This window comes from Prunus dulcis, chromosome 6 (genome assembly GCF_902201215.1).
Source record: "Prunus dulcis chromosome 6, ALMONDv2, whole genome shotgun sequence".
Classification (NCBI taxonomy): domain Eukaryota; kingdom Viridiplantae; phylum Streptophyta; class Magnoliopsida; order Rosales; family Rosaceae; genus Prunus; species Prunus dulcis.
This window is the reverse complement of record NC_047655.1, coordinates 2,364,067-2,386,486: the sequence shown is the minus strand read 5'-3', so window position 1 is coordinate 2,386,486 and position 22,420 is coordinate 2,364,067. Positions and strand designations below refer to the sequence as shown.

Here is a 22,420-nt window from a genome sequence, read left to right as displayed (position 1 = left end):
ATAAGCTCAATTTACCTTATTCAAAAATAATTATTATTTGAAATTTTATTTACCAACTTCATAATTTTATAGTTACAGTCTATACACATTGATTGAACCATTAAAAATTGTTTTTTTAACACTTGGTTAAGAGGTAATGTACAATTCAAATGATAATTAGCTTCCCACAATTGGTGGTTTTGGATGTCACGTTTCTTCCGAAAATGACCAACATGCTTTTATTTTATCTTAATGGAATTGCGCGTTAGCTCAACCTTTTCCAACCAGATCTTGCTGTCACCACTCACCACAAAACAAATATGATTAATTATTTATGTTAATGGAATAATGTGGTCCACCATGGTTGGTGCCAAATATTACTAGGCTTGAAGAAGGGAAATACTTACTTCCTTATTAGGTAAATAGGAACTTTTACATTTCTACTAATAGTAGTGTGACACATGTATAGAAGTTTTTCATTTTGTGTTTTTGATGAATTGTTTTTACATATGTATCAAAGTGTGATTCGCATAAAAGAGAAGTATCTCCTTACGAGTAAAGAGGCAAGTAGATGATGTTCAATATATAACTATAGAGATCATATTTTCAATTATTTCAATTGCTTGAGCTTTACCAAAAGTATTTGATGCGATAATCCAATCAAATTCCCTTATTTCAAGTGTTTAGAAGTATAACTTTTCTTCTTCTTGTCTTTAAATGAGCTCCTAACACCTTAGGCTTTGCATTTCCACAGAACAGTCGCACGTTACCTTTTTCATAAACCTAGCCTTTCAAGACAACCTTTTGGACTTGGAGGGTCTTTTTGTCATCACCAGTGCATCAATTGGTAAACGAGTTAAGAGGCTTTTTTTTTCTCTTCCTGAGTTTGGGCAACTTGCATGCCAATTCAAGTATCAACTAACATGGTGGAAAGGAAATTATGTTGGCATTTCAGTATTTCTTATGCTAGAGATCAACCCAGTGGGGCTCTTACTCTGAAATATAATTAGTTCATCTCTGAGTGAATATTGAAATTTTCTTTACATACATGGCAATGGATCTGATCTAAGAAGAGTAGAAGACCTTGCATTTTTTTTCTCACAAAACGAAAACAAGTTAAGCCGAATTATACAAGATTTCATTAATTTTTTTTTTTTCCTTTTTTTTTTTTTTTTTTGGTTCATCTCTGCACTGTTCTGTTTCAAAGCAGCAAAAAGGTTACAGCCCATGTAGCTTGATAGACAGGAAATTTCAAAAAAGAAGGGAAAAAAAAAAAGGGGTGGGAGGGAGGAGAAAATCTATCCTTCTGCCTCTTCCGAGTGTGTACATTATCATACTTCTTTAACATAGATCCACGCATGTAGCTTGTTCTACTATGAGTCGTTACCTGTTCAACAAAACGGTCTCTTCTGCTGCATCAAAAAAGCATCCCCAATGTCAGATTCAGCTCAACATAACTATAATTTATAATATGAACATCAGGTTTTAAGCGCTATGATTAGAAAACGCTTCTTTCACTACTTATCTATTGCTAGACCCCTGTGACTATATCATATGTTCATATTGATCATATTACGATGAACAAAATTCCCCATAGAAGACTTAATGATGTTCCAAGTTACTGCAGTTTTTGCTAAGAGACTTACACGAAATTTAGATTCCTGCAGATTATCCAGCAACCTAGCAATCTCTAGTTGCTTTACCACTGCAGAATGCAGTACCTGTAACAATAACATTCAAGTGAAAATTATTGTTATCTATGCTATTAAGAGTTCAATAATCAAATGACTAAAAGTAGTCACAGTTACATAGCATACTCTTTTTGTTTGCTCAAGATCATGTTCAACAGACTTTATCCTGTCCAAAGAGTCCATCAACATTCGCTCCTTCTCTAAAGGAATCGCAGCAGGCTTGTTGTTAAGGTCCTCGTATACCTTTTCTAGCTGTTGAAGACGCTGTAAACATGGGAGGACATAGTCTTCTTCATTCACAGCTTCAGGTGTTGGTGACTGGCTATGTGTGTTGCTTTCCACCAAATTAGATGGGTAAATGTTGTTCTTCCTTCCCCAAAATTCAAATCGTAGAATATGAGAAAATGGTATTACTCTGACCAGGAAAGATATTAGCATTCTTGCCACACGAGAGAAGTCCCTCCTCTCAATTTGGTCCTTAACAATGTTATGCCGAAAGTTAACTGAACTACCTGAAAAGATCCATGAATTTAGAACATAAGCTAAAAGGTAGGGTTGACAAGGAAACAACAGCTGATAGCTGAAGTACGAGTAAGCGGTAATAACAATTTGTACATTTGTAAAAGTTGAAAATAAAACTTTTAGCAAAACTAAATGAAAATAAGTTAGTAATAGTATTTACCTTCTGAATTTGATGTTGCCTCACGAGAAACATTTTCCATGCTATGATTAAGTGATTGACCCTGACGATGTCCCACTCCTTGATCACTTGTTACAGCTTTCTCAACCAGAGGCAAATTATCATCACAGCTGTAGTAAGCATTTGGATCTGATGCCTTCACGTGCATAAACAAATTAATCAAAACACACACCAACATATGTATGCAGTACATATATGGAACCACACAAATCACAAAGAAAATAAATCTCAAAACTCACTTCTTCGTTAAGTGCGTCCAAAGGAGGAAACGTAGAACTCCTTCGTCCTAGCGAAGAACAAGGATCATCATTATCTGATGCCGATTCTACAATTGATGTATCACTTGTTCTGCCCTGGTTAAAAAGAACAAGAATGGAATGATGGATGCATCATTATCTGAACCAGTAAGAGAAAGTACCACAAATAACAATTCTGAACTAACCTTCAGTGGGCGTATTTGAATATAAGAGTTAAGTTTCTGCTGTTCATTAGACACTCTGGTGATTTCCCTCACAAATGTTGCTTCAGCAGCATGCAGAAGCTACAAATTAGAGACCTTAGGTTAATCTTCACGAATCAATTCAATAAAGTGATTCAAGCCTAAAACCACTATACAATTCAATAAGAAAAAAGAAAGGTAATAACCTTCATTATCTCTATGTCATTCCATGGACCTTTATTTGACTTAAGGCAGCCTCCTTCAGCAGAACATGTACATGATCCGCCCAGGAAGTCTGGCAACTGACTGAAAGGAGATGTGTAACAATGAGATGATGGGTACTGTCAAGTGCCAAGGAAAACATTGCAGATAGTATAATGCAAACATACCTTGAATCAATAACTTCCAGTAGTTTAGACAAAAATTTGGGTTCCAGAACCTGGATTTTAAGACAGTTAATACAAAAATCAAGGCTGCAAGAGAAAGGAAAACTAGATGCCACAGGCCCGAATAATATCCTTTACCTGTATCTTTGCAATAGTCTTTACATCAAGAAATTTCTGTGCTGCAGGCCAAAGCATCTTCTTAAATCCAGGGCCAGCATTGACAATGTACATTCGGTGTAATGTCTATATATTGCAAAACAGTTAGATCACAAACAGCATTTTATAACAACATATAATTGCTTGAACCAAAGTTCAGCTACCTCAGGGTAGTAATTGGTGTCTATCTTTGTCATGGCACCCAAGAGATTCGCAGCAGTCCTTGTGAAATTTTTCATGCCCTGTATTTCACATAACATCAAATTTCTAATTCAAATTCCGCAAATTCACAATAGCAGCTATGGAAGTACCAAACTCGTACAAATATTTTAAGATCCTACGAGTATCAAATTAGAAAAATGGGGGTTCTATGCTTAAAGGAAATGCATTATAGGTAGAAAAGCAACATTATTTTATAAATGCATCAGAGTGAAGAGGTTAGCATACCAAGCCTTGTACATCAAGTATAGTTGTTGTTGAACAGATCTGTCTCTTTGCTGCAATTGAACAAGCAGGGAATTTCTCCTGTAGAGCTCTCTCAAATTCTTGGACATGATACTTTAAGTATCGCTCTATACTGGTGATTTGCATAAGCCTACTTGGATGAGCTTTTCCTAGCCTTTCTATGTAAACCGGTCTGCCTTCTTTATCAACCCCATGGTACCCTTGAGGGTAATATTGCAATACTTCATCGAGCTCTTCAAATTCGAAATCCTTCAATTGATTATTATGAAAAGGTGTTAGAACTAAGGAATATATATATTAAAAGTTCGTACTGTAAATATACGACATTATTCCAGGGCCTGTTTTAATTCAGATGTTAATGAATTAACCGGCCAAAGATTGACTATCAGTTTCAAGGTCTTAGATTAGTTTAACTAACTTTTTGCTTCCAACTAAATTTGAGTTAATGAACAATTCCTCTTCCCTAGCACACTAAAAACTTATCCAGTCTATTATTACATCAATAGATACATCATTAGTAACAAAAATTAACATCCTTACCTCCAAAATGGTGTCTGTTCCAAATTCTTTTCTCCATTTAAGCATTTCTTCCCACAAATGGATTGTTTTTTCAATGTTAAGGTCTCTAGCTTTCAAAAATCTACATTAGATGGGGAAAAAGATAACATTAAGCTTACTATGCAGTAAATCTGAATTTTCAGCTGATAATTAGTCACAATGTTAATGAAACACAGATATATTGAGGCATTGGCTGACCTCAACAAAGTATGGTAGTCATCATGCCTCGCTGGCAACAAGTCCATGTCAAGGAGTCTTTGACGCAATTCTTGGACAGCACTCTCCTCTTTTTCATCACGTACATCTTCTATGGAAACTGATGGAACCCGGTAATCAATTTTCCTTTTTCCCCTTTTCTTAAGAGAGTGAGTAAACTTGCTTGAAGCATTTATCGCCTTCTTCTTGAGGTTGCAAATCCTTGATCGTCGTCTCTCCTCTTCAGAATTCTCAAAGTCTAACCTTCTATCTCGAATTTCATCACAAGCTTCCAGCCCTTCTAGGCCTAAAGTGAACAAATGTACACAGTCAAAGATCATAATTATGAACTTTTTCCGATACCCCGTTGTTTTCAAATATTCTTTTCCTATGCAAAATTTATCTCGAATTTGCATTTTCCAATGAAACAATCATCACATTCCCTTGAACTAACACATTGTGTTGAGTAAAATTGTTCTTCCACCAGAAAAAAAATATATCAAGCTTGTGGACCAAAAGCATACCTGACATGTTAGTCCTATGCAGAAGGAAGATCTTCCGAGTTGCTTGACACTAATTTTTCTGAGCAAGAAAGCAAATCCACAGTAAACTCTACAGCATGCATGTGCCCATATACTGTAAAAAGATAAGCAACGACTTAGGATTCAAAGGTAAGACATAATCATCTCTTCATTATACAGAATTAAAGCAGAAGTGAAGTGACTGACTTCATTCTTTAGTAGGACAGAAGATGAAATATGATTAACTAATTTAAATGCGCACACAACCAAATCAAGTCCTCCAAACCATCAAGATCAGAACAAGTAAACCCCCATGGAACCAAATAATATAAAAAAAAATCAGAATAATAAACCTGAATAACTATCTAAATGTAAATCACCAGGTCTTGGCTGCATTTGGTAAAAATGAGAAAAGGAAACAACTGCATTGTATTCTGGTACTTTCCCTGTGAATTCCTACCCCACAATTTCACATTCCCATGAAACCTTATCACTATTAGGCCTCCCTTGAACCGAATAACCTATGTTCCACTAATTAGTGAGTCATTTTCCGCATAATTAAACCTTGCAAATAAAAGTCACTTTCCAACGCCTGTAGGCTCACCAAACAAACTTTAAAATTCAATACATAACCCTTGAAAAGGTAGATAGATCTGAAGCAGCTAAATTCTCCAAACTACAGACACCCCATTTTCCTCTATCTTCAGAACAAGCAGATTCCCAATCTCATCGTATCCAAATTTGCCACCTTTGACGGATTTCACTTTTCTGTTTCCATTAATTTTAACAAAAACCACAACAAGCAACCTGATTTCCGAAAACCAGTCGAAAAGGAATCTCTCTCACTTCAGGTGATTAATGAAAGAACTGAAAAGGGAAACCCCATTAAGCAACTCAATTCCAGGAGCTCTGAAACTTATGAGTTTGTGAGAACAGTGAAACCGTTAAAATCTATTTGAGCATCTGAACCATCAAGCTCTCGCATTTACACCTTCTCAACGCTCCTAAATCCCCAAAACGCATTAAATCTCACCAATGCCGATAAGCCACGTTCGGATCACATCGTAACTCTACGTAAATTTTCCACAAAACCAAACGTACACTCCAAAATCCAAAAATACAAACATATTGATATTCTAATTTCCAAAAAAGAAAGAAAATTTAAGAGAAGTGGAAACAAAAAAACCTAGATTGAAAGCTGGATCACCATCCGAGAAGCTTAGGTCATCGATTCGGGCGCAGAGAATCTATCCAGAAACAGAGACGGAGTGATAAACGGATAAAAAAGAAAGTCGGTAGGAGATTTTCCCGATAAAAAATCGGGAATTTTCTCGAGAAAATTTAAGGAACAGCTGAATGAGTTTATAATAGGATGGATTAGCAGAAAGAAACGAAAAGCAACAAAATTCACAATTCGGAAGAGAGAGCTCTCTCCTTCTCCTTTCCCCAGCTGTCCTCTCTCCTCTCTCTTTTTATTTTCCTTCTCCCTCTTTATTCATTTTCTTCTTCTTCTTTTTTATTATTTATTTATGGCCTTTAATTCGCTTATTTGGCACCGCTGTCCCCTCAGATTTGCATACGTGGCAGTTTCTGCTTTCATTTTCATTTTTTTAATTAATTGTATTTAGGGGAGGTTGCGGCAAAATTGGATTGACGGTGGTGATTGGAGTCGGATAAAGCAAAGTTATGCTCTTTTGCTTGTTCGATTCGTTTCGTTCTTACTTTTTATTTATATTTATATTTATTTTTATATTTATCTATACAGTGTTTTATTTAAACTATGCTACTTATTAGCTAATTATGATATTGGGGAATTACATCAAATCACCTGTTTTATTAAATTGTAAACTTTTTCGATTGCGAATTAAAAGATTATTCGACTTATGATACATACGAAAAGAATTAGAACTGTAAAGTCTAGAAAATTTGAGTAAAAAAATTTACGATTCAATGACATTAATTATTTTAGACATTTTAGGTAAATTTACGTTCCATTCATTCCACTTGATAAGAAAATGAAATTAAAAAAATATAAACGTACGTGTACATTTATTGAAGCAAAACGTACTATAAACTATAAAGTAAATTAAAGCGTTTTTCATTCACGCGTTTAGAAAAAAAAAAACCTCTCCCATTTGTTTATGGGCTATAAATACAGCCAAAATGGATTAAACAAAGATAAGTTTTTTTAATTGAGAATTTAATTTACTGGCCGAAGTTACTAATTTCCAAGTCAACGAAATTGGGTGCATAAGAAAAGGTCAACTAAAATTAGGAAACGGTTTCCCATACGACCAAAATAGTAGGTTTGTTTGCTGTAACCCAAAAATATAAATAAATAAATAAAAAGTAGGTTTTGTTTGTTGGCACGAATTTTGTAGTGTCAGCTTATTAGTTAGTACGGTCTCATCATGATCATTGATTCCTGATATGAGTGATGGGTCGATGATTTGTCAGTCAATCGTGTGGTTCAGAAATTCCAAACCGATAATTAATGTTTTTGATAGTCATTTATTAAATAACAGCAGTCGTAGGAGAGGAGGATGTTGAACCAAAACACTCGAATTCTGTAGAGTTAGTTGATGGTGGTTAAAAATTTAGGGTTAACAGCAACAAAGACGACACTTCCACCAAACCCTACTGTTTCTATGGTGACTATACGCACCGTACTGTTGGCATGATTTACTCACACAACTATTGTTGAAGTGAATTTACAACGGCCACCTAGGGTTTGAAATTAATTAGGTTAGCCCCCCACCCCACCATGGATGATGGATGATGGATGATGGAGACCTGTCATCTCTCATGACATGATCTCATCACAAGCATCTTGTGTTGCCTTGCTACCACCATCACTTGAATTAATTCAGTCCAAAAAAACAAAAACAAAAGTTCACTCCAAAAGTGTTGGATATTTTAAGAAGGTGAATATTGTGTGTCCATGTATGTCGACAACCTCTGAATGGACCATTTAATACCATAATTTAGCCACTACAATTTATTTTATTTTTCCAATTAACTATAATTTGATTTATTTTTCCTATGATGCTAAGTTCGTAATTCTTGCAAGGGACTTGTAGAAAAACGTTAAGAGAAGTTAATCATGTACTTAAGCTATTGTGTACAAATTCCCCTCCAATATCTCTTGAATAAAAAGATTTCCTAATTCACTATACTATTATATGCTAGATTTGACACCCAAAAAAATTACTATTAGGGTAGATATACTTTTCAAGAAGAAAAAAAAAAAGATACAGAGTTGTTAGTTTACAGTCATCATCTTCTTCCACTTAGATTTCGTTTGTTAAAGAGGACTAGACTAGCAAAATTTCTATATTTTATGTGCAAAATCAATGCATAATTTAGAGGATGACGGTGGACTATCCATAAGAGGTTAATGACTAAAAGTTATCCTTATAATCCCACTAATTTCAAGGGCATTAGAGGGGATCATCAACGTCTTATAAACAGTCCACATTCTTCCTCCAAGTTAACGTATTCATATTATGTCTTCAATGCACATGAAATGTGACATTTTTCTAGTCTAGTCTAGTCCTCCCCACCAAACAAGTTCTATAGTTCATGAAAACCAAAACAGTTTTAAAAAGCTAAAACCTAATTAGTGAGAGTTGTGGAATATTGGTACCATATTAATGGGGAAAAATAAAAGCTAACCAAGATTTGAGTGAGATTATCATCCTTTTGTAACCATGAGTTAACTTGGAAGAAGTTGACAGTGACACGGCAAACTCTATCCCACCTAGAAGCGCTAGCATGACTGTGTTTTGAGTATTCTACTGAACGTTCTAGAAGAAAAAGTGAGAACTTGAATTCAACCTCATATAATGTAAAGATTGGCATGCTAAGTTTTTGATTGTTGAGATTCACGTAATTCACCTAACTTGGATTACGTCTGCAACATTTATTTGGTTTTTCACTAATTACTAATGTGGTTGCAAATATTAAAAGACAAATCCTTGTGTAAGAGGTAACTTATCAAATTTTCTACGTTAGGAAAAGGTTTCTTGTTGTATAGATGCAATGTGTGAGGTATGTCGATCGGCTAGGCCAAAACAAGCATAAACATATATCATTGTCTATGTCTATGGCCCGTTTGATAATCATTTTGTTTTTAATTTTTAGTATTTAGTTTTTATTTTTTGCGTTAGAGTATAGAGGAAAATGAGAGTGAGAATGGGAGTGAGTGTGAGATTGATAGAGAGGATGCGAAGGGAGAATGGGAGAGAGAAATAACATAAGTGAAAATGAAAACAATTTCAAATAGATTTCAATTTTTGATTTTTGTTTTCACTTTTGTTACTTCTCTCTCCCATTCTCCCATCTCATCTACCATTTAAGATTGAAATGGTTATCAAATGAACCCTAGATTTATTATTTTTTGTTTTCTAGGTAGAAATCATTTTTGACTTGAATGATTGGTAAAGAGGAATGTTGCATAATTGTGATATGTCTCATCAACCCGACCTCTCATTTTCCATGATGTAAAAAGAAGATTAATCTTGACAAAAGCTATTCGTATTGTTTGGTGGGTACGTAAGATCGATCTAGAATTGAGATCGATTAGGTCATCTTCATGGGATATTGAGTCATCACATTTCACAAGCCACTAAAACCCAATATCAAAAAAAGGCCACTCATATTTTGAATATGGGATATAGTGAGTGCAAACCATCACGTAAATGCAACAAGAAAGCAAAGTCAATCCAAAACGTGATTTACAAAATCGTTTTGTGTTTTCTTTATCAATCCCACTGCCCTACGCAATCTGTGTTCCGTTCCCCTTTAACAATCCATTTGCACATATTTGAATTTGAGCCATCTACCCATTTGGTGAAATTACATTACACGAAATCTTTTGAGATCGATCAGTTGATTAGAAAATGCATATATTTGGCGAGAGGTCACCCTAGGGATTGTGGGATTAGATATCAACAGTCTCCACTTAATAGTGCTTTGTGATTACCCACTAGTCAGTATATTGGGACAAAAAAAAAGAGTAATGTATATTTGCATATTCTAGCTACTAAAAAAACTACTGACTACGAGAGCCACCGTCAATATGTTAATATACGTAGATTTCACAGTGATGCGTACATGCATCAACGATATTGAACTAATAATTTTTATACACTCTTATAGAGTCCACCACGTATTGTGTTTCAGTAATTCGAACTATCTAGTTTTTAGATATTCAATTAAAGATCATCTCTGGAAAGAAAAAAAAAATCATTTGAATCCAAAACTATTTAACCACTTAATTATATGATTATTATTGTAGTTTTTCTTGAAGCACCATGTTCGTCCAAATCCCAATTATATGCCTTAATGATTTTCAATTTGCATGATTTTTTTTAAAGGATGATCTATGAATAAAGATTTGAAAAATAAACTGTTTGGATCATTGAATTTTTTTTTTTTTTTTTATAAGAGACCCTAAAAGGCGTCCCCAAATATATATACATGCTTATTTTATCTACAAGAAACTCCCAACCTTTGATTGGCATACCTAATCTTTACCGATACGTTATACACATAAATGAGATTGACTGAATATATTTTGTTGAAATGTCACCTGAACTTATACTTTAGTTTCAATTTGTCACCTGAAATAAAAATTTAAGTGAAATGTCACCTGAATTTTTCAAAATCCATGATTTGTCACCTGAGTTTAACATCATCCAATTTTCCATTTATTTTCAAAGGTATTTTAGTCTTTTCATTTTCAAGGATATTTTTTAAATGAAAAAAATTATTATTAAAAAAATAAATCTTAAATGCAAAAATGGCTAGGGGTTAAAGGTGAAAAGATATATAATTTTTATAATTTTCAAGGGTCTTTTCATTATTTTTTTATAATGATCTTTCCATTTTTAAAATACTCTTGAAAATAAAAAGACTAAAATACCCTTGAAAATAGTTGGAAAATTGGATGATATTAAAGTTAGGTGACAAATCATGGATTTTGAAAAATTCAGATGACATTTCACTTAATTTTTTTTTTCATGTGACAAATTGAAACTAAGGTATAAGTTCAAGTGACATTTCAATGAATATCCCATTTACTGCAATCCCGTAAAGCTTAACCACTTTACATATGCTAAGGGTTCCCACCATTAGCTCTATTTTGTTGTTACAACTTACCACCACATTGCAACATTTGACTTTGAATCTCCCTTTAAAAAACAACTGGATATATCCAATATTCTTAAAATATTTGATAATAAAAAAAAGACCTAATACACTCATAATAAGGCTACATCACAATAATAAGATTAATCATAAGCAACTAAGTATCGAACTATCGTCATTGTTATCTACGTGAGTCGAATAAGAGATCTCCTCTAACTAAGTAAAGATAAATATCATTAGATCCAATGCTAGTTGGTACTTTTGAAATTCCAATGGAAGATGGATGGGGAGGGGATATTTTCTAGTTTCTGGTTAATTCGTTGGTACTATTGAAGACCACATAGCATAGTACTGCTCATCTCAGTAGGCGTCGGTAGGGAGAGAGGTCGGTTTCAAGAAAAAAGAATAGAAATAAAAGGTGTTGCCAGTTATAGGTCACTTTCATTACTTGAATCTCTCTCTCTCTCTCTCTCTCTCTCTCTCTCTCTCTCCCTAGTCCCCATAAATAACATAACGCATTGCACCCTACTACTAGCTTCATGTTTTAGGCCAAGTCAAGCTTTCACCAGTACCATGTCCTCTCTCTCTCTCTCTCTCTCTCTCTCTCTCTCTCTACTGCATGGCTGTCTTGTCCTAACGAGTGTCAGCATCGTAAATGAAATACCCTCCAGAAATTCCAAGGTACCCTCAAAGAAATCGACAATGAATGGATACTTTCTCCCCTTCTCTCTCTCTCTCTTCCCATCAAGATTTCGTTGCAGAGAGAATCACATTCTCTCTTTCTCAATTTTCATTTTGTGATTGATACGTCCTTGTTTCTCACTCCCTAGTAACTCTTTTGTTTTTATAATCAACACATTCTTTTCTTCTTTTCTTTATCTTTAGCTACCCAAAAGAAAAAGATCAAAAGCAAATAAAGGGAAGCCCGTGATTCTCTGTAGTTTTTCTGACGCCCTGTCCTCCTGCATATCGAGCTTTTTGCTATGTTTTAGACCACACTTTCTATATAGCTATGTAGCTAGCTGTGACCTACATAGCCAGCCGCATGCACAAAGATATAATCATATCTCATATCTATCCCTATCTCTGTATCTGTTGGGTACTCAGACAGAGAGAGAGAGAGAGAGAGGGAGAGTTGATGCTTGTGCCTGCTGTGCTGCTGCTGCCTTTGGCTCCCCTGGTTCTCGCCATATCTTTAGTGGGCTCGTCTCATGAAACGAAAATCATTTCATTTGTTTGGCATTCCCCTTCTCCTTCCACTTCCTATTCATTCATTATTTAATCATTCACTCAATCTTCCATCTTAATTCTGTTCTAAGATATTATATATTATATACTCATCATTTGCTTTGGTTTTCTCATTTTTTTAAAAATTTTATATCCCACACTCACATTCTGGTCAATCTTCTTCATTTGTATAATATTTTGTTTGACTCTAAGTTAACCCGCCATCTTTCATATTAAACAAACTTCTCTCTCTCTCTCTCTCTCTCTCTCTCTCTCTCTCTCTCTCTCTCTCTAAACTTATATACGGTAAACAATCTAATTAAACATTACGTGAGTTCATAAAAAGAAAATAGTACTACCTTATTTTAAAAAAAATTCCTAAAAGACTGAAAAGAAAACAAAAAAACCCAACCTAAAGTACAATTTGGCAACGGATGAGTCGCATTTACTTGGAAATTGAGAAGATGTTATATAAAATAAGCATCTCTTTTACAAAAGCTTGGCACGCTCTCCTCTCTCCTTTGTCTTTTCTTTTCTCTCAGAATAATACTAATTAATTAATTTAATTAAATATAGAATACAGTGTGGCCTCAAAATAATACACGTACATTAGAGTATAGTAGATGATGAGTATCCTACGCGCCGACATCAAAATCTTGACCAACAGCTTTTGCTACGACAAGATACTTTCTTTCAAGTCAATGTACATTCATTGGTTAAGAACTTTGGGACTACCCCTAACATTTTCTCACCCTTTTTTTTGGGGTCAAATGCCTTTTCTCACTTTGAAAGAAAGGAAAACGTTAATCGCTCGTGCACTATGCCAATAGGAATAACAACAATAATTTCCTTCCTTATTGAAGATACACCAAATTGTTTTACTTGCTGTATGTGCAGAAGTTAGCGCCCGAAATAGAAAATACAAGTAGAATTAATAGAGGTATATTATGATACATAAGGCATTTTCAGCGGCAAGGGGAAGTCTGGGCAGGAGAGGGCCTAGGCCCACGTGACAATTCTAGCGCACAAAGGCAATCCCGGGCAAAGTGTGGGGCCCACCAATCCAAGCAAACTCACAGGCAAATCCAGCTCATGCTGCTGTTTGGGCAAGTGACATAATGACATCAGCTGCTAATTAAAATAATAAAAAATTGAAAAAAAAGGAAAAAAAAATTAAAAAAATTCTGAATTTTATTTATTTATAAATACCTAACTATGTTCTTTACTTCAAACACCAAAACCCTAAACCCTATCAAAAGTAATTGTTTAAAAATAATTTAAAGTGAAATACTTCGAATTTAATCATATCTAATTTCTTTTAGAGGATCATTAACTTAAATTACAAGTTATATATTAAGTGATAATAATAAATGATAAATGAATTATATTTTTTTGGTCAGCAGTAAATAAAGTACCTTATCATTGTCCTTATAACATGATGGCTCTCAACTTGCAACCGTTGGTGAATTCGTTTAAGTTTTAAGAAAAGCAAGCAAGCAAGCAATCATAGCCATGTGCCTTCACTTCATGCACTGTGGAAAGAGCCAAACTGCATGAATAAATATTTCAGAAGTGCCAAACTGCATGCATTCTTTAGGTTTTGTCTTGGACCCATTGAGAGCCAATAGTAAATTTTACCCAAAAAAAGGGGTCCTTGTCCTTAAGTCACTTCTGCCCCCTCCCCCCATTTCTTTTGGCTGAAACTTTTACAGCATTTGGAAAAAAATATATGGAGACCCATGTTCCTTTGCAGTGCTTGGTTTACTTGGAGAGAAGAAAGATAAATAATACGATACGAGAGAGGGAGACAGCAAAAAGCAAGCAAAGGTGTGGTGGAAGAAACATGCCATAAATTAGGGTGGATGAGTGTTCATGGGTCCCATTCATGCAGACATTTGTTTTCACACTGTCATTAGAGGCCAACATGTAACAGCTGCGCAAGATACTGAAAACTAAAAACTAAAAAGTTTAGGGTTTGGCTTTGAGTTTCAATTACCAGGGTAACATATGCAACTAAGACCATGTCTCACATCAACGTACATGAATATATTGTATGATATTGAAATACGATTACGTGTTATATTATGTGTAAACGGAAAAGTTCATATTTCACATTTCTAGAGTATAGTATCAAAAAATATCAACTTATAATTAATTATATTATGTGACCAAAACGAGATTTACATATTGTGATTACTTAACTTTTGTATATCCCCACTCGGGTTTATCTTTGTAAAGAAGCCAGATTAATGTAATTGAAACATATTAGGTGATCATGTGAATAACATTTAACGTTACCTTACATTACAGAATTTCCCTTCACGGTAAATATGCGATAGCAAAGGAACAAATAGAAAAGGACAGTGAACCCAACAAAACATTGCCTCGGCAAAATGGCCCACCCTGGCCTCTGGATTTCAGTACAAACTCCATATGATTTCACTTGTTTGGTCCGGTTGGTGAAGTGCTCTGTGCCCACAGCCTTTTGACCACGCCCCCAACATTGTTTTTCCATTCTTAAGGAAGGAAAACAAGGAAAACAAAAGGCAAAGAAGTGGAGAATTATACGAGGAAGGACAATATGTTGAGGCCCAGATGCCTCAACCCTACCAAATCAAAAAGGTCTGGTGTGACAATGGGCTAAATCTAACCACGACATGACGTATGACATTTTAAGGCCCAAACTACATGTCCTTGCATTGTCTCAGAATTGTTTTATATTTTCTACCTTTTTACATCTGAGACATGCACTTCAAGTTGAAATGTAGCCCGAAGTTTCAGAGATTTGTGAACGTGAGATTGCAGAGACTGCAATGAGACGTTACAATGAAGGAATCCTATCTTAATAGTGATCCGAACGGCTCACCCCCACATCATAGGCCCGTCATTACAGCAACTCCCGTGGGATTGAAACATTTGAAATTGCTTCAAAATTTCAAATGAATAAATGCAGACGAAACACTTGACCCCTTCTCATGCACATACAACATCAGATAAAAGCTGAGACTCATCACGCAAACAAAATAAGAAATGCATATAACAAAGACAAATTTTCCACCAAACTTTCAATTACTATACCGACCTATTGAAATAGCATTGTCTCAGCTAAAAGAAGGCCAACTATATAGGGCCATCTCCAGAACCAAAGAGACAATAAGCAGACCAAACAAGAACAAGTACCTTAAACCCAGTTCCACTTCTTACATCTATTTTTATTTACTATTAGAATAACATTTAAGCATAATAGATCTCCTCCTCAGGCAGAAGAAGAGCCCCTAGCCCATGGCATACTTCTGAGTCCAGGATCGAGCAGTTGTCTCATACTTCACTCTATCAGTCTTGTACATGTGAGCAATCTCAGGCACCAGAGGATCATCGGGGTTTGGATCTGTCAGCAGCGAGCATATGGAGAGAAGTACCTGCAAGAAGTATTTCGTTTTTATTTAGCTGATAAATAATGCGCATCAATATGGAACAACACTGAGAACAAAAAAATCCAAATAAAAGACAAGTATGTTACCTTGGAAATGGTCAGGGCAGGGCTCCACTGCTCTTTGAGGATGTCAAGGCAGATACTGCCATTGCTATTAATGTTCGGATGGTAGACTTTTGTCCTGAAGGCAACCTATTGAATGCAAGAATAGTGAGCGTGTTATGAACATCATTACCCCAAAGGACAATTAGAGAAACAGAAAAAATTAAAAAATAAATAAAAAAATAAAAAAATAAAAAAATTACACCAATACAACTGCAGTAAAATCAAAAAGCCTAAAACAGCTTGATAAAAGTTCTGGAAGCTCTAGGTTGCATTGGGAGAGTACTGACAAAACAAATTTTTCATGGAAATACCATTATACCTTGGGTGGCTTGAAAGGGTAATCAGGTGGGAAGTGAATGGATACAAGAAAAACACCTCCAGCAAATGGGCTGTCTGCTGGACCCATAATAGTCGCTTGCCAGTGGAACATATCATCAGCAACAGGACCTGTAAAAAAGGAAAACTTAATTGTAAACCACACTGAAACAGTAATATTTTGTAAGAAACTTCAATAGTGAAACCTTGATGCCTCTTTTCTCTTCTGCATTAAACCCCAGTTCTTACCAAAAAAAAAAAACGTGGTTAAATAATTAATTACATACAATATTTCAAAACAACCAATATATCCACCCAACCAGAAGAATGCAAGGTAACACTAACCAGTCGCATACATCTCTGATTAAACTAACCAGTCGCACCGGGTCCTTCCCGAAGGAACTATCAGGACTTTACAATAAAATAAACTGCTGAAGACAATATTTTTGATACCACAACAAACACATTTACCTAAGGCAAGAGGGAGAGAGCATTAAAAGTCTCATTTAACCAGCAGCCCAAGATACCAAGCAATGCACAATAATGAATGAGAACACTCCCTTCATATAGTCAGCTGACCTCTCTATGCCAATAATGAATGAGAACACTCTCTTCATATAACCTCCACGAATCAAATGCAAGGACACAACAAAAATTCTAGCTGGGAAAAGATGAACACTGGAACTATAACTGGTAAATGTGAAACTTCACATGTACAAGATACCAACCGACTGGAAAATATACATAACAAAATAAAGATTTGAAAATTATGAGAGAATAGAAAAAATACCAGCACTGCAGGATGCGGGTGGGTCTTTCTGAAGGTCCTTCAACTCCTTGTTGATTCGCTTTGAGGCCATGATGAAATACTAGAATAGTTTGCTGCAAGGTCAAACACAATAACGTTAAGACAAATTACTCTACACATCTGACTGCGGTTCCTCAACCAAAAAAAGAAAACAGGAAAATTCTGTGTTAAATTCAATTCTGTGATGAAAAGTGAAAAGTTCATTAAACAGTACAAGCCCATTAGCCTACACCATCCAGATGAGACACTAAAGTATAGCTTGCATAAGGAGCAAAATAACGCACCCATCACCAGATACATACAAATTTTAACACTACAGATGCTCCATTCTCCTAAAACAAATTGGGTTCCTAATTTAAAAAAATAAAACGGGAGGATTTCTTAAATTACACAAACTCACAATATCACATCGAAACCCTTATCTATCCATCTCAGTACTATTACTGAACCAACCCTAGGGTTCATAATTCTAAAACTTGAAAATTTTAGCATTACAAAATTGATAAACTCACAACTAACCAAGGCATCGTGACGATCTATTCAGATACGAAAAGCCTAATTATTGAGAGTCATCACTTTAATTAAATTCATTCATAAAAATAACTAAAAAAAATTCATCGTTTCAAAAATAAATGAGCAAAAAATAGAAACAAACACAACAATCAAACGAAAATTAAGAACCTAAAAATCTAAATTTGCTCCGATAATTGTTCCACAAATCAACAATCAAAACGGTAAAGAAGAAAAGAAAGAATAACAAATTAGTGAATCGAAGAGAAGATGGTAGGGCTTGGCTCACCGGTAAATCGGATTAGGGTTTTCGTTTTGGGTTTGGGAGCTTGAGCTTCGAGAGTCAGAGAGAAACTCCCCGACTGAGAGCCGTACAGCGAGAGAGACGCGCAGAAGTGGGTTTGGGTTTGGGTTTGGGTTTGGGTTTGGCCTTTTATATATAGAGGACAGAGTGAGTGAGGGCGTTTTCATGTGAAACACGAATTTGATTTCCGCCACGTAAGCTCCCTGTTCGGCACCTTCTTATTTGTCACCTTTTCTTATTCATTATTAAATATATTTTTCTTGTTTTAAGCCTCTAATATATTTTTCTTAAATAGCTTTTCTTTTTGTGCTAAAATATCCACAGAATTTATAGAAATATTTACAAGGGCTTTACTCTCAGACCCAATAGTTTGGGTCAGCTCAAAAGTGTGGGCTCAACTCAACCATAGCCCTCAAAACTATTCTTCTTCTTCTTTCTTTTCTCCACAAACATGGCTCATGGTTGTTAACTTGTTGTCCAGTTGAGACTATTCAGGATTGGGGAAACGTTAGTGGCATACGAATATTCCAAAGCATCTTATGATTGGAAGCTGCTTTCTCTTACAAGTATGGCCCCTACCATGTAACAATTATAAGATTTGACAGAGTGGATCGGATCCTACCCACAATTTAAGAGAGTGTGTACCAAAGAAATACTCATGTACACACACAAATTAATAATGAGAAATAGTATATCACTACATCTACACTCACAAATCATTAGGTTTTGTTTTTACAAGCAATCAAATCATTAAAAAAAATATTACAGTTAATCACTCGCGCACATGTCGTGAATGAATTCTAATTATTTATCATTTTTTGTTACATACATGCATTAATGATCAAGAATCACGTGCATACTCGTGTGTGTCGAGAACTACCTTAGCACTTCTTCAAAATGGCACATGGTAGCATGAAGGTAAGCTTACTTTTGGAAATTAATATGAGCACAAACAACAATGCTACAATAAACGTATGGTGTGGACTTCCTCGGAGTTTGAAATGTCAGCTACTTTTAATGACAATGTCTATAACCAGGGTGATTAAGAATATCACTCCCACAAATAAAATATGTCCCTTCTTAAGGATTGTTAATTTTGAAACTTTATAATTATTTTATATAAGCATATTAAAGTATAGTAGAATCGAATATAATCTTTGGAAGGTTAACTTCTTAACCGCTCCAACTACAACTTTTTACAAATTTTATGTATTTTTTTTTTTTTACTATTGGATAATGAAGTTTGGTCTCACCCTTTAATATATGTGGTTGGTTTTATGTATTTTCCACATTCGTGCATTTAATATATGGATAGAGTTTATAAAATAGTTTTTCAGTCTTTCGTTATATTGTTCTAAAAAGTCAGCGAAGGTGGTATTTGTTGTAAATTTGAAAGCGATTTTGGAGATGGATGGAGAAGGACAGCAATACGTGGTGGGTAGAGCACAAATGTTGGTTCGGAAGCCAAAGGGAGAAACATGAAGCCAACCCCATCCGACTAACAAACCAAACTCCCCCCTTCGTACTTTGGCTTTGCATCTTTGTTTGCAACGCCAAGAAACTGCACCAAAACTTTGATACCTTCTCTCTCTTCCATTTTTCCTCTCCTTTTTTCTTATTTGTTGGATGGTTTTATCTGCTTCTTTGGTTTATGATCAATTTCAGGCACAAACAAGAGGAAGACATTTCTCTGTTCTACATGTTTCAGGGTTCTTGATTTGTTCATCTTGGCGCTTCTGATCTTTGGCGCTTCTGATCTTTGATAAGTTTCAAGTTTCATTCAGTAAAAAGAGCCTGGGAATTTTCTGGTGTGTGTTCTTCTATTGGTTAAAATAATTTCTTTTATAGTAAGAGTTCATACTTTCATTAATTTCTCTTATTCTTAATCAATTTGTTAGCTTCTTGAATTTGATAAACTAAGCATGGGATTGTTGCCAATTTACTATTGAAATGAAAAAGTAGTTGACTTGTGTCCCTTTTGGATCACTTGAGAGTGAAAAGTTGTCATATGATTCAACAATTCAAACCAGTTGTTGTATGTTTTGTTTAATTTGAATTGTATGTATAATCAATTTGTGCTTTATCTAATTTTGAATCTTTAAGTTGGTGAAAATGGTTTAACTTTACTTAGTCAGTGCATAATTGCATCTATAGTGGCACTAAACCAATGGCATGTTAGATGGTTTCTGGCATAATTGATCTTATTCGAAGTGCGATGATGTGATGCCGGAAGGCTGGAATTGAGCTGCACATACAGTGTTGCTCATCTGTTTATTCAGTTCTTTTCATTGAAATTGATTCTTAGTTTTCTTCATCGCATTAGTTTGCAGTAGCGGTTCGAATATCAGCTGAAGTGTTCATTTACTTAACTGGTCAGGTACACTAGTTAAATCCGCTCCTGCATCCCAATTTTGTCTTATTAATTGAAAATGGGGGCTGTACTGGGAAAGGGCGATTCCCCTAGACAGTTTTCAATCCATGAAACGAAGCTAGAGGCCAAAATGGTTGAAGCTATGAAGCGCAGAGCAGTTAAAGGAAGTGTTATGAAATCGTTTGACAGCCTCATCTTGAAGTTTCGAAAGATTGACGAAAGCTTAAGAAAGTGCAAGGCTATTTTTGAGCAATTTGGTGTGAATCCAGTTCTTATTCAATTGTATCTTAAATATGTATCTGCAAAGTAAAACATGTAGTAAAAATATAGGCTTAAAGTTATATGTTGTGATCCTTAGCAAAACAATACATAGGCATGCATCAATGTTTTCATTGATAATAAAGGCACTCTACCAATTTTGCTTTGCCTAGATTTGAACAGTCTAGGTTAAGCATATTTCTTCCATTAACATGTTCCACCAAAGAATATGCTTTTTTCTTCTTCTGTTTTCCTTGTCCACGTAATTGGTAACTGCTAAGAGGTTTGTTCTTTTTCTTTTCTTCACAGATGAGGATTCAAATGGTGCAATCGATCAAGAAGAGATGAAAAAATGTTTTTATAAACTGGAAGTCTCTTTTACAGATGAGGAAATCAGTGATCTCTTTGAGGCATGTGATATTAATGAGGACATGGGTATCAAGTTTAATGAGTTCATTGTTCTTATTTGCCTAGTATATCTTCTCAAGGATGACAGTAATGACGTTCACACTGTATCCGAAACACACAACTTTTATTCTACATATTCTTTTTTAGCTACCATTTGTTGCTCTTTAACAATTCATAAATAGAGGAATTGTCTGGGTGGCAATCCACATTTTCCAGTTTTCTTTTCTCTTCATTTGTTTGTTCTCTTTGTATTCCATGACTTCCCTAGAAATTGCATATGGAAATGCCAGATCTGGAGGCGACATTCGAAACATTGGTAGACGCATTTGTGTTCTTGGATAAGAACAAGGATGGTTATGTCAGCAAGAGTGAAATGGTCCAGGCCATTAATGAAACTACAACAGGAGAACGATCCTCTGGCCGAATAGCAATGAAAAGATTTGGTCTGCCTCTCTTTCTCCCTCTATCTCAGAGCAACACACACCCACACAAACACACACATTATGGCATACTAGAACATATGGTTTCCTTTGTAAAGGATTCTTTTTACTTGTGAATATATACGGTCGTTATATTCATTAGAATGAATCATTTCTTTGCTACATAAGGATCGTTTGTGTATTTCTGTATGCATTTGCGTGGATGATTTGCTGAGAAATTTTTGTAACTTGATGAAAATGGAAGCTTGTGATTCTATTAGTTCGTAGCTATAATGGTGATCTCATAGGAATTACTTCATCTAGTTAAATGGTCTGAAGTTATCTGGTAGAGAGAACCCCTTTCCTTATTAATCTCTCACTTTTCTGTTGTTTCAGAAGAGATGGACTGGGACAAAAATGGAATGGTGAACTTCAAGGAGTTTCTGTTTGCATTTACCCGATGGATCGGAATTGACGATCTAGAGGACGAGGATGAGGACTGAGCAGGAAGAGAAGGTTTGGTAGCTTTTAGCTTCTCCATGCAGTTGGCTCTGCTTTACCGTGGCTGATATTATATAATCAAGTCCTGGAAGTTCCAAAACAAGGTCTCATTTGCTTTTCCAATAATGGGCCAATTGACATAGAGCATGTAAAATTTTACAATGAGTCCTTCACTGAGATCCCCATGTACATAGTTGGAAATGTAGACTTGTTCCAATTTCTCTTATTATCAGCAATCTTTATTTTACTTAATACTTGATGATGTGTTGTGTTAAAGGATTTTCCTATCTTAGGTTGGGGTTTAGATGCCTTTTGTTTTTTGTTACATTGGGAGGAAGGAAACCCAGGGGTTTCGATCCTGAGTGCCAAGCGGGGGAAAAAGGGGACGGCCACAACTATTGTGATAACCCCGCATTGGTGGGGTTTAGATGCCTTGAATCTTACTGAACTGCAATATTTTCGACTATTTCACAATTGTTTTAAGACATCCCCAAAAACATACTATCATTTCCCAATTTTAG

The 22,420-nt window shown here is 35.2% G+C and overlaps 3 protein-coding genes across 3 annotated transcripts; 1 reads left to right on the top strand and 2 right to left on the bottom strand.

Moving 5' to 3' along the window:
• Nucleotides 1-1,114: 1,114 nt before the first annotated feature.
• LOC117632034 (phosphatidylinositol/phosphatidylcholine transfer protein SFH13) lies at nt 1,115-6,611 on the bottom strand. Its single transcript, XM_034365402.1, has 15 exons — nt 6,277-6,611; nt 5,094-5,205; nt 4,573-4,876; nt 4,357-4,456; nt 3,799-4,065; nt 3,516-3,593; nt 3,334-3,438; nt 3,199-3,248; nt 3,016-3,115; nt 2,813-2,911; nt 2,610-2,723; nt 2,353-2,506; nt 1,797-2,182; nt 1,626-1,700; nt 1,115-1,391 (listed from the first exon to the last, which is right to left on the bottom strand). The coding sequence occupies exons 2-15, from the start codon at nt 5,098-5,100 to the stop codon at nt 1,371-1,373; spliced, it is 1,860 nt and encodes a 619-aa protein (XP_034221293.1). The 5' UTR covers nt 5,101-5,205; nt 6,277-6,611; the 3' UTR covers nt 1,115-1,370.
• Nucleotides 6,612-15,483: 8,872 nt separating this feature from the next.
• On the bottom strand, nt 15,484-18,103 carry LOC117630075 (ubiquitin-conjugating enzyme E2-17 kDa). Its single transcript, XM_034362813.1, has 5 exons — nt 17,928-18,103; nt 17,111-17,202; nt 16,325-16,452; nt 15,988-16,092; nt 15,484-15,886 (listed from the first exon to the last, which is right to left on the bottom strand). The coding sequence occupies exons 2-5, from the start codon at nt 17,178-17,180 to the stop codon at nt 15,743-15,745; spliced, it is 447 nt and encodes a 148-aa protein (XP_034218704.1). The 5' UTR covers nt 17,181-17,202; nt 17,928-18,103; the 3' UTR covers nt 15,484-15,742.
• A 1,141-nt stretch (nt 18,104-19,244) lies between these two features.
• Nucleotides 19,245-22,161, top strand: LOC117632628 (probable calcium-binding protein CML21). The gene is made up of 5 exons (XM_034366169.1): nt 19,245-19,750; nt 20,320-20,570; nt 20,881-21,083; nt 21,248-21,422; nt 21,795-22,161. The coding sequence occupies exons 2-5, from the start codon at nt 20,372-20,374 to the stop codon at nt 21,899-21,901; spliced, it is 684 nt and encodes a 227-aa protein (XP_034222060.1). The 5' UTR covers nt 19,245-19,750; nt 20,320-20,371; the 3' UTR covers nt 21,902-22,161.
• The last annotated feature ends 259 nt before the right edge of the window (nt 22,162-22,420 follow it).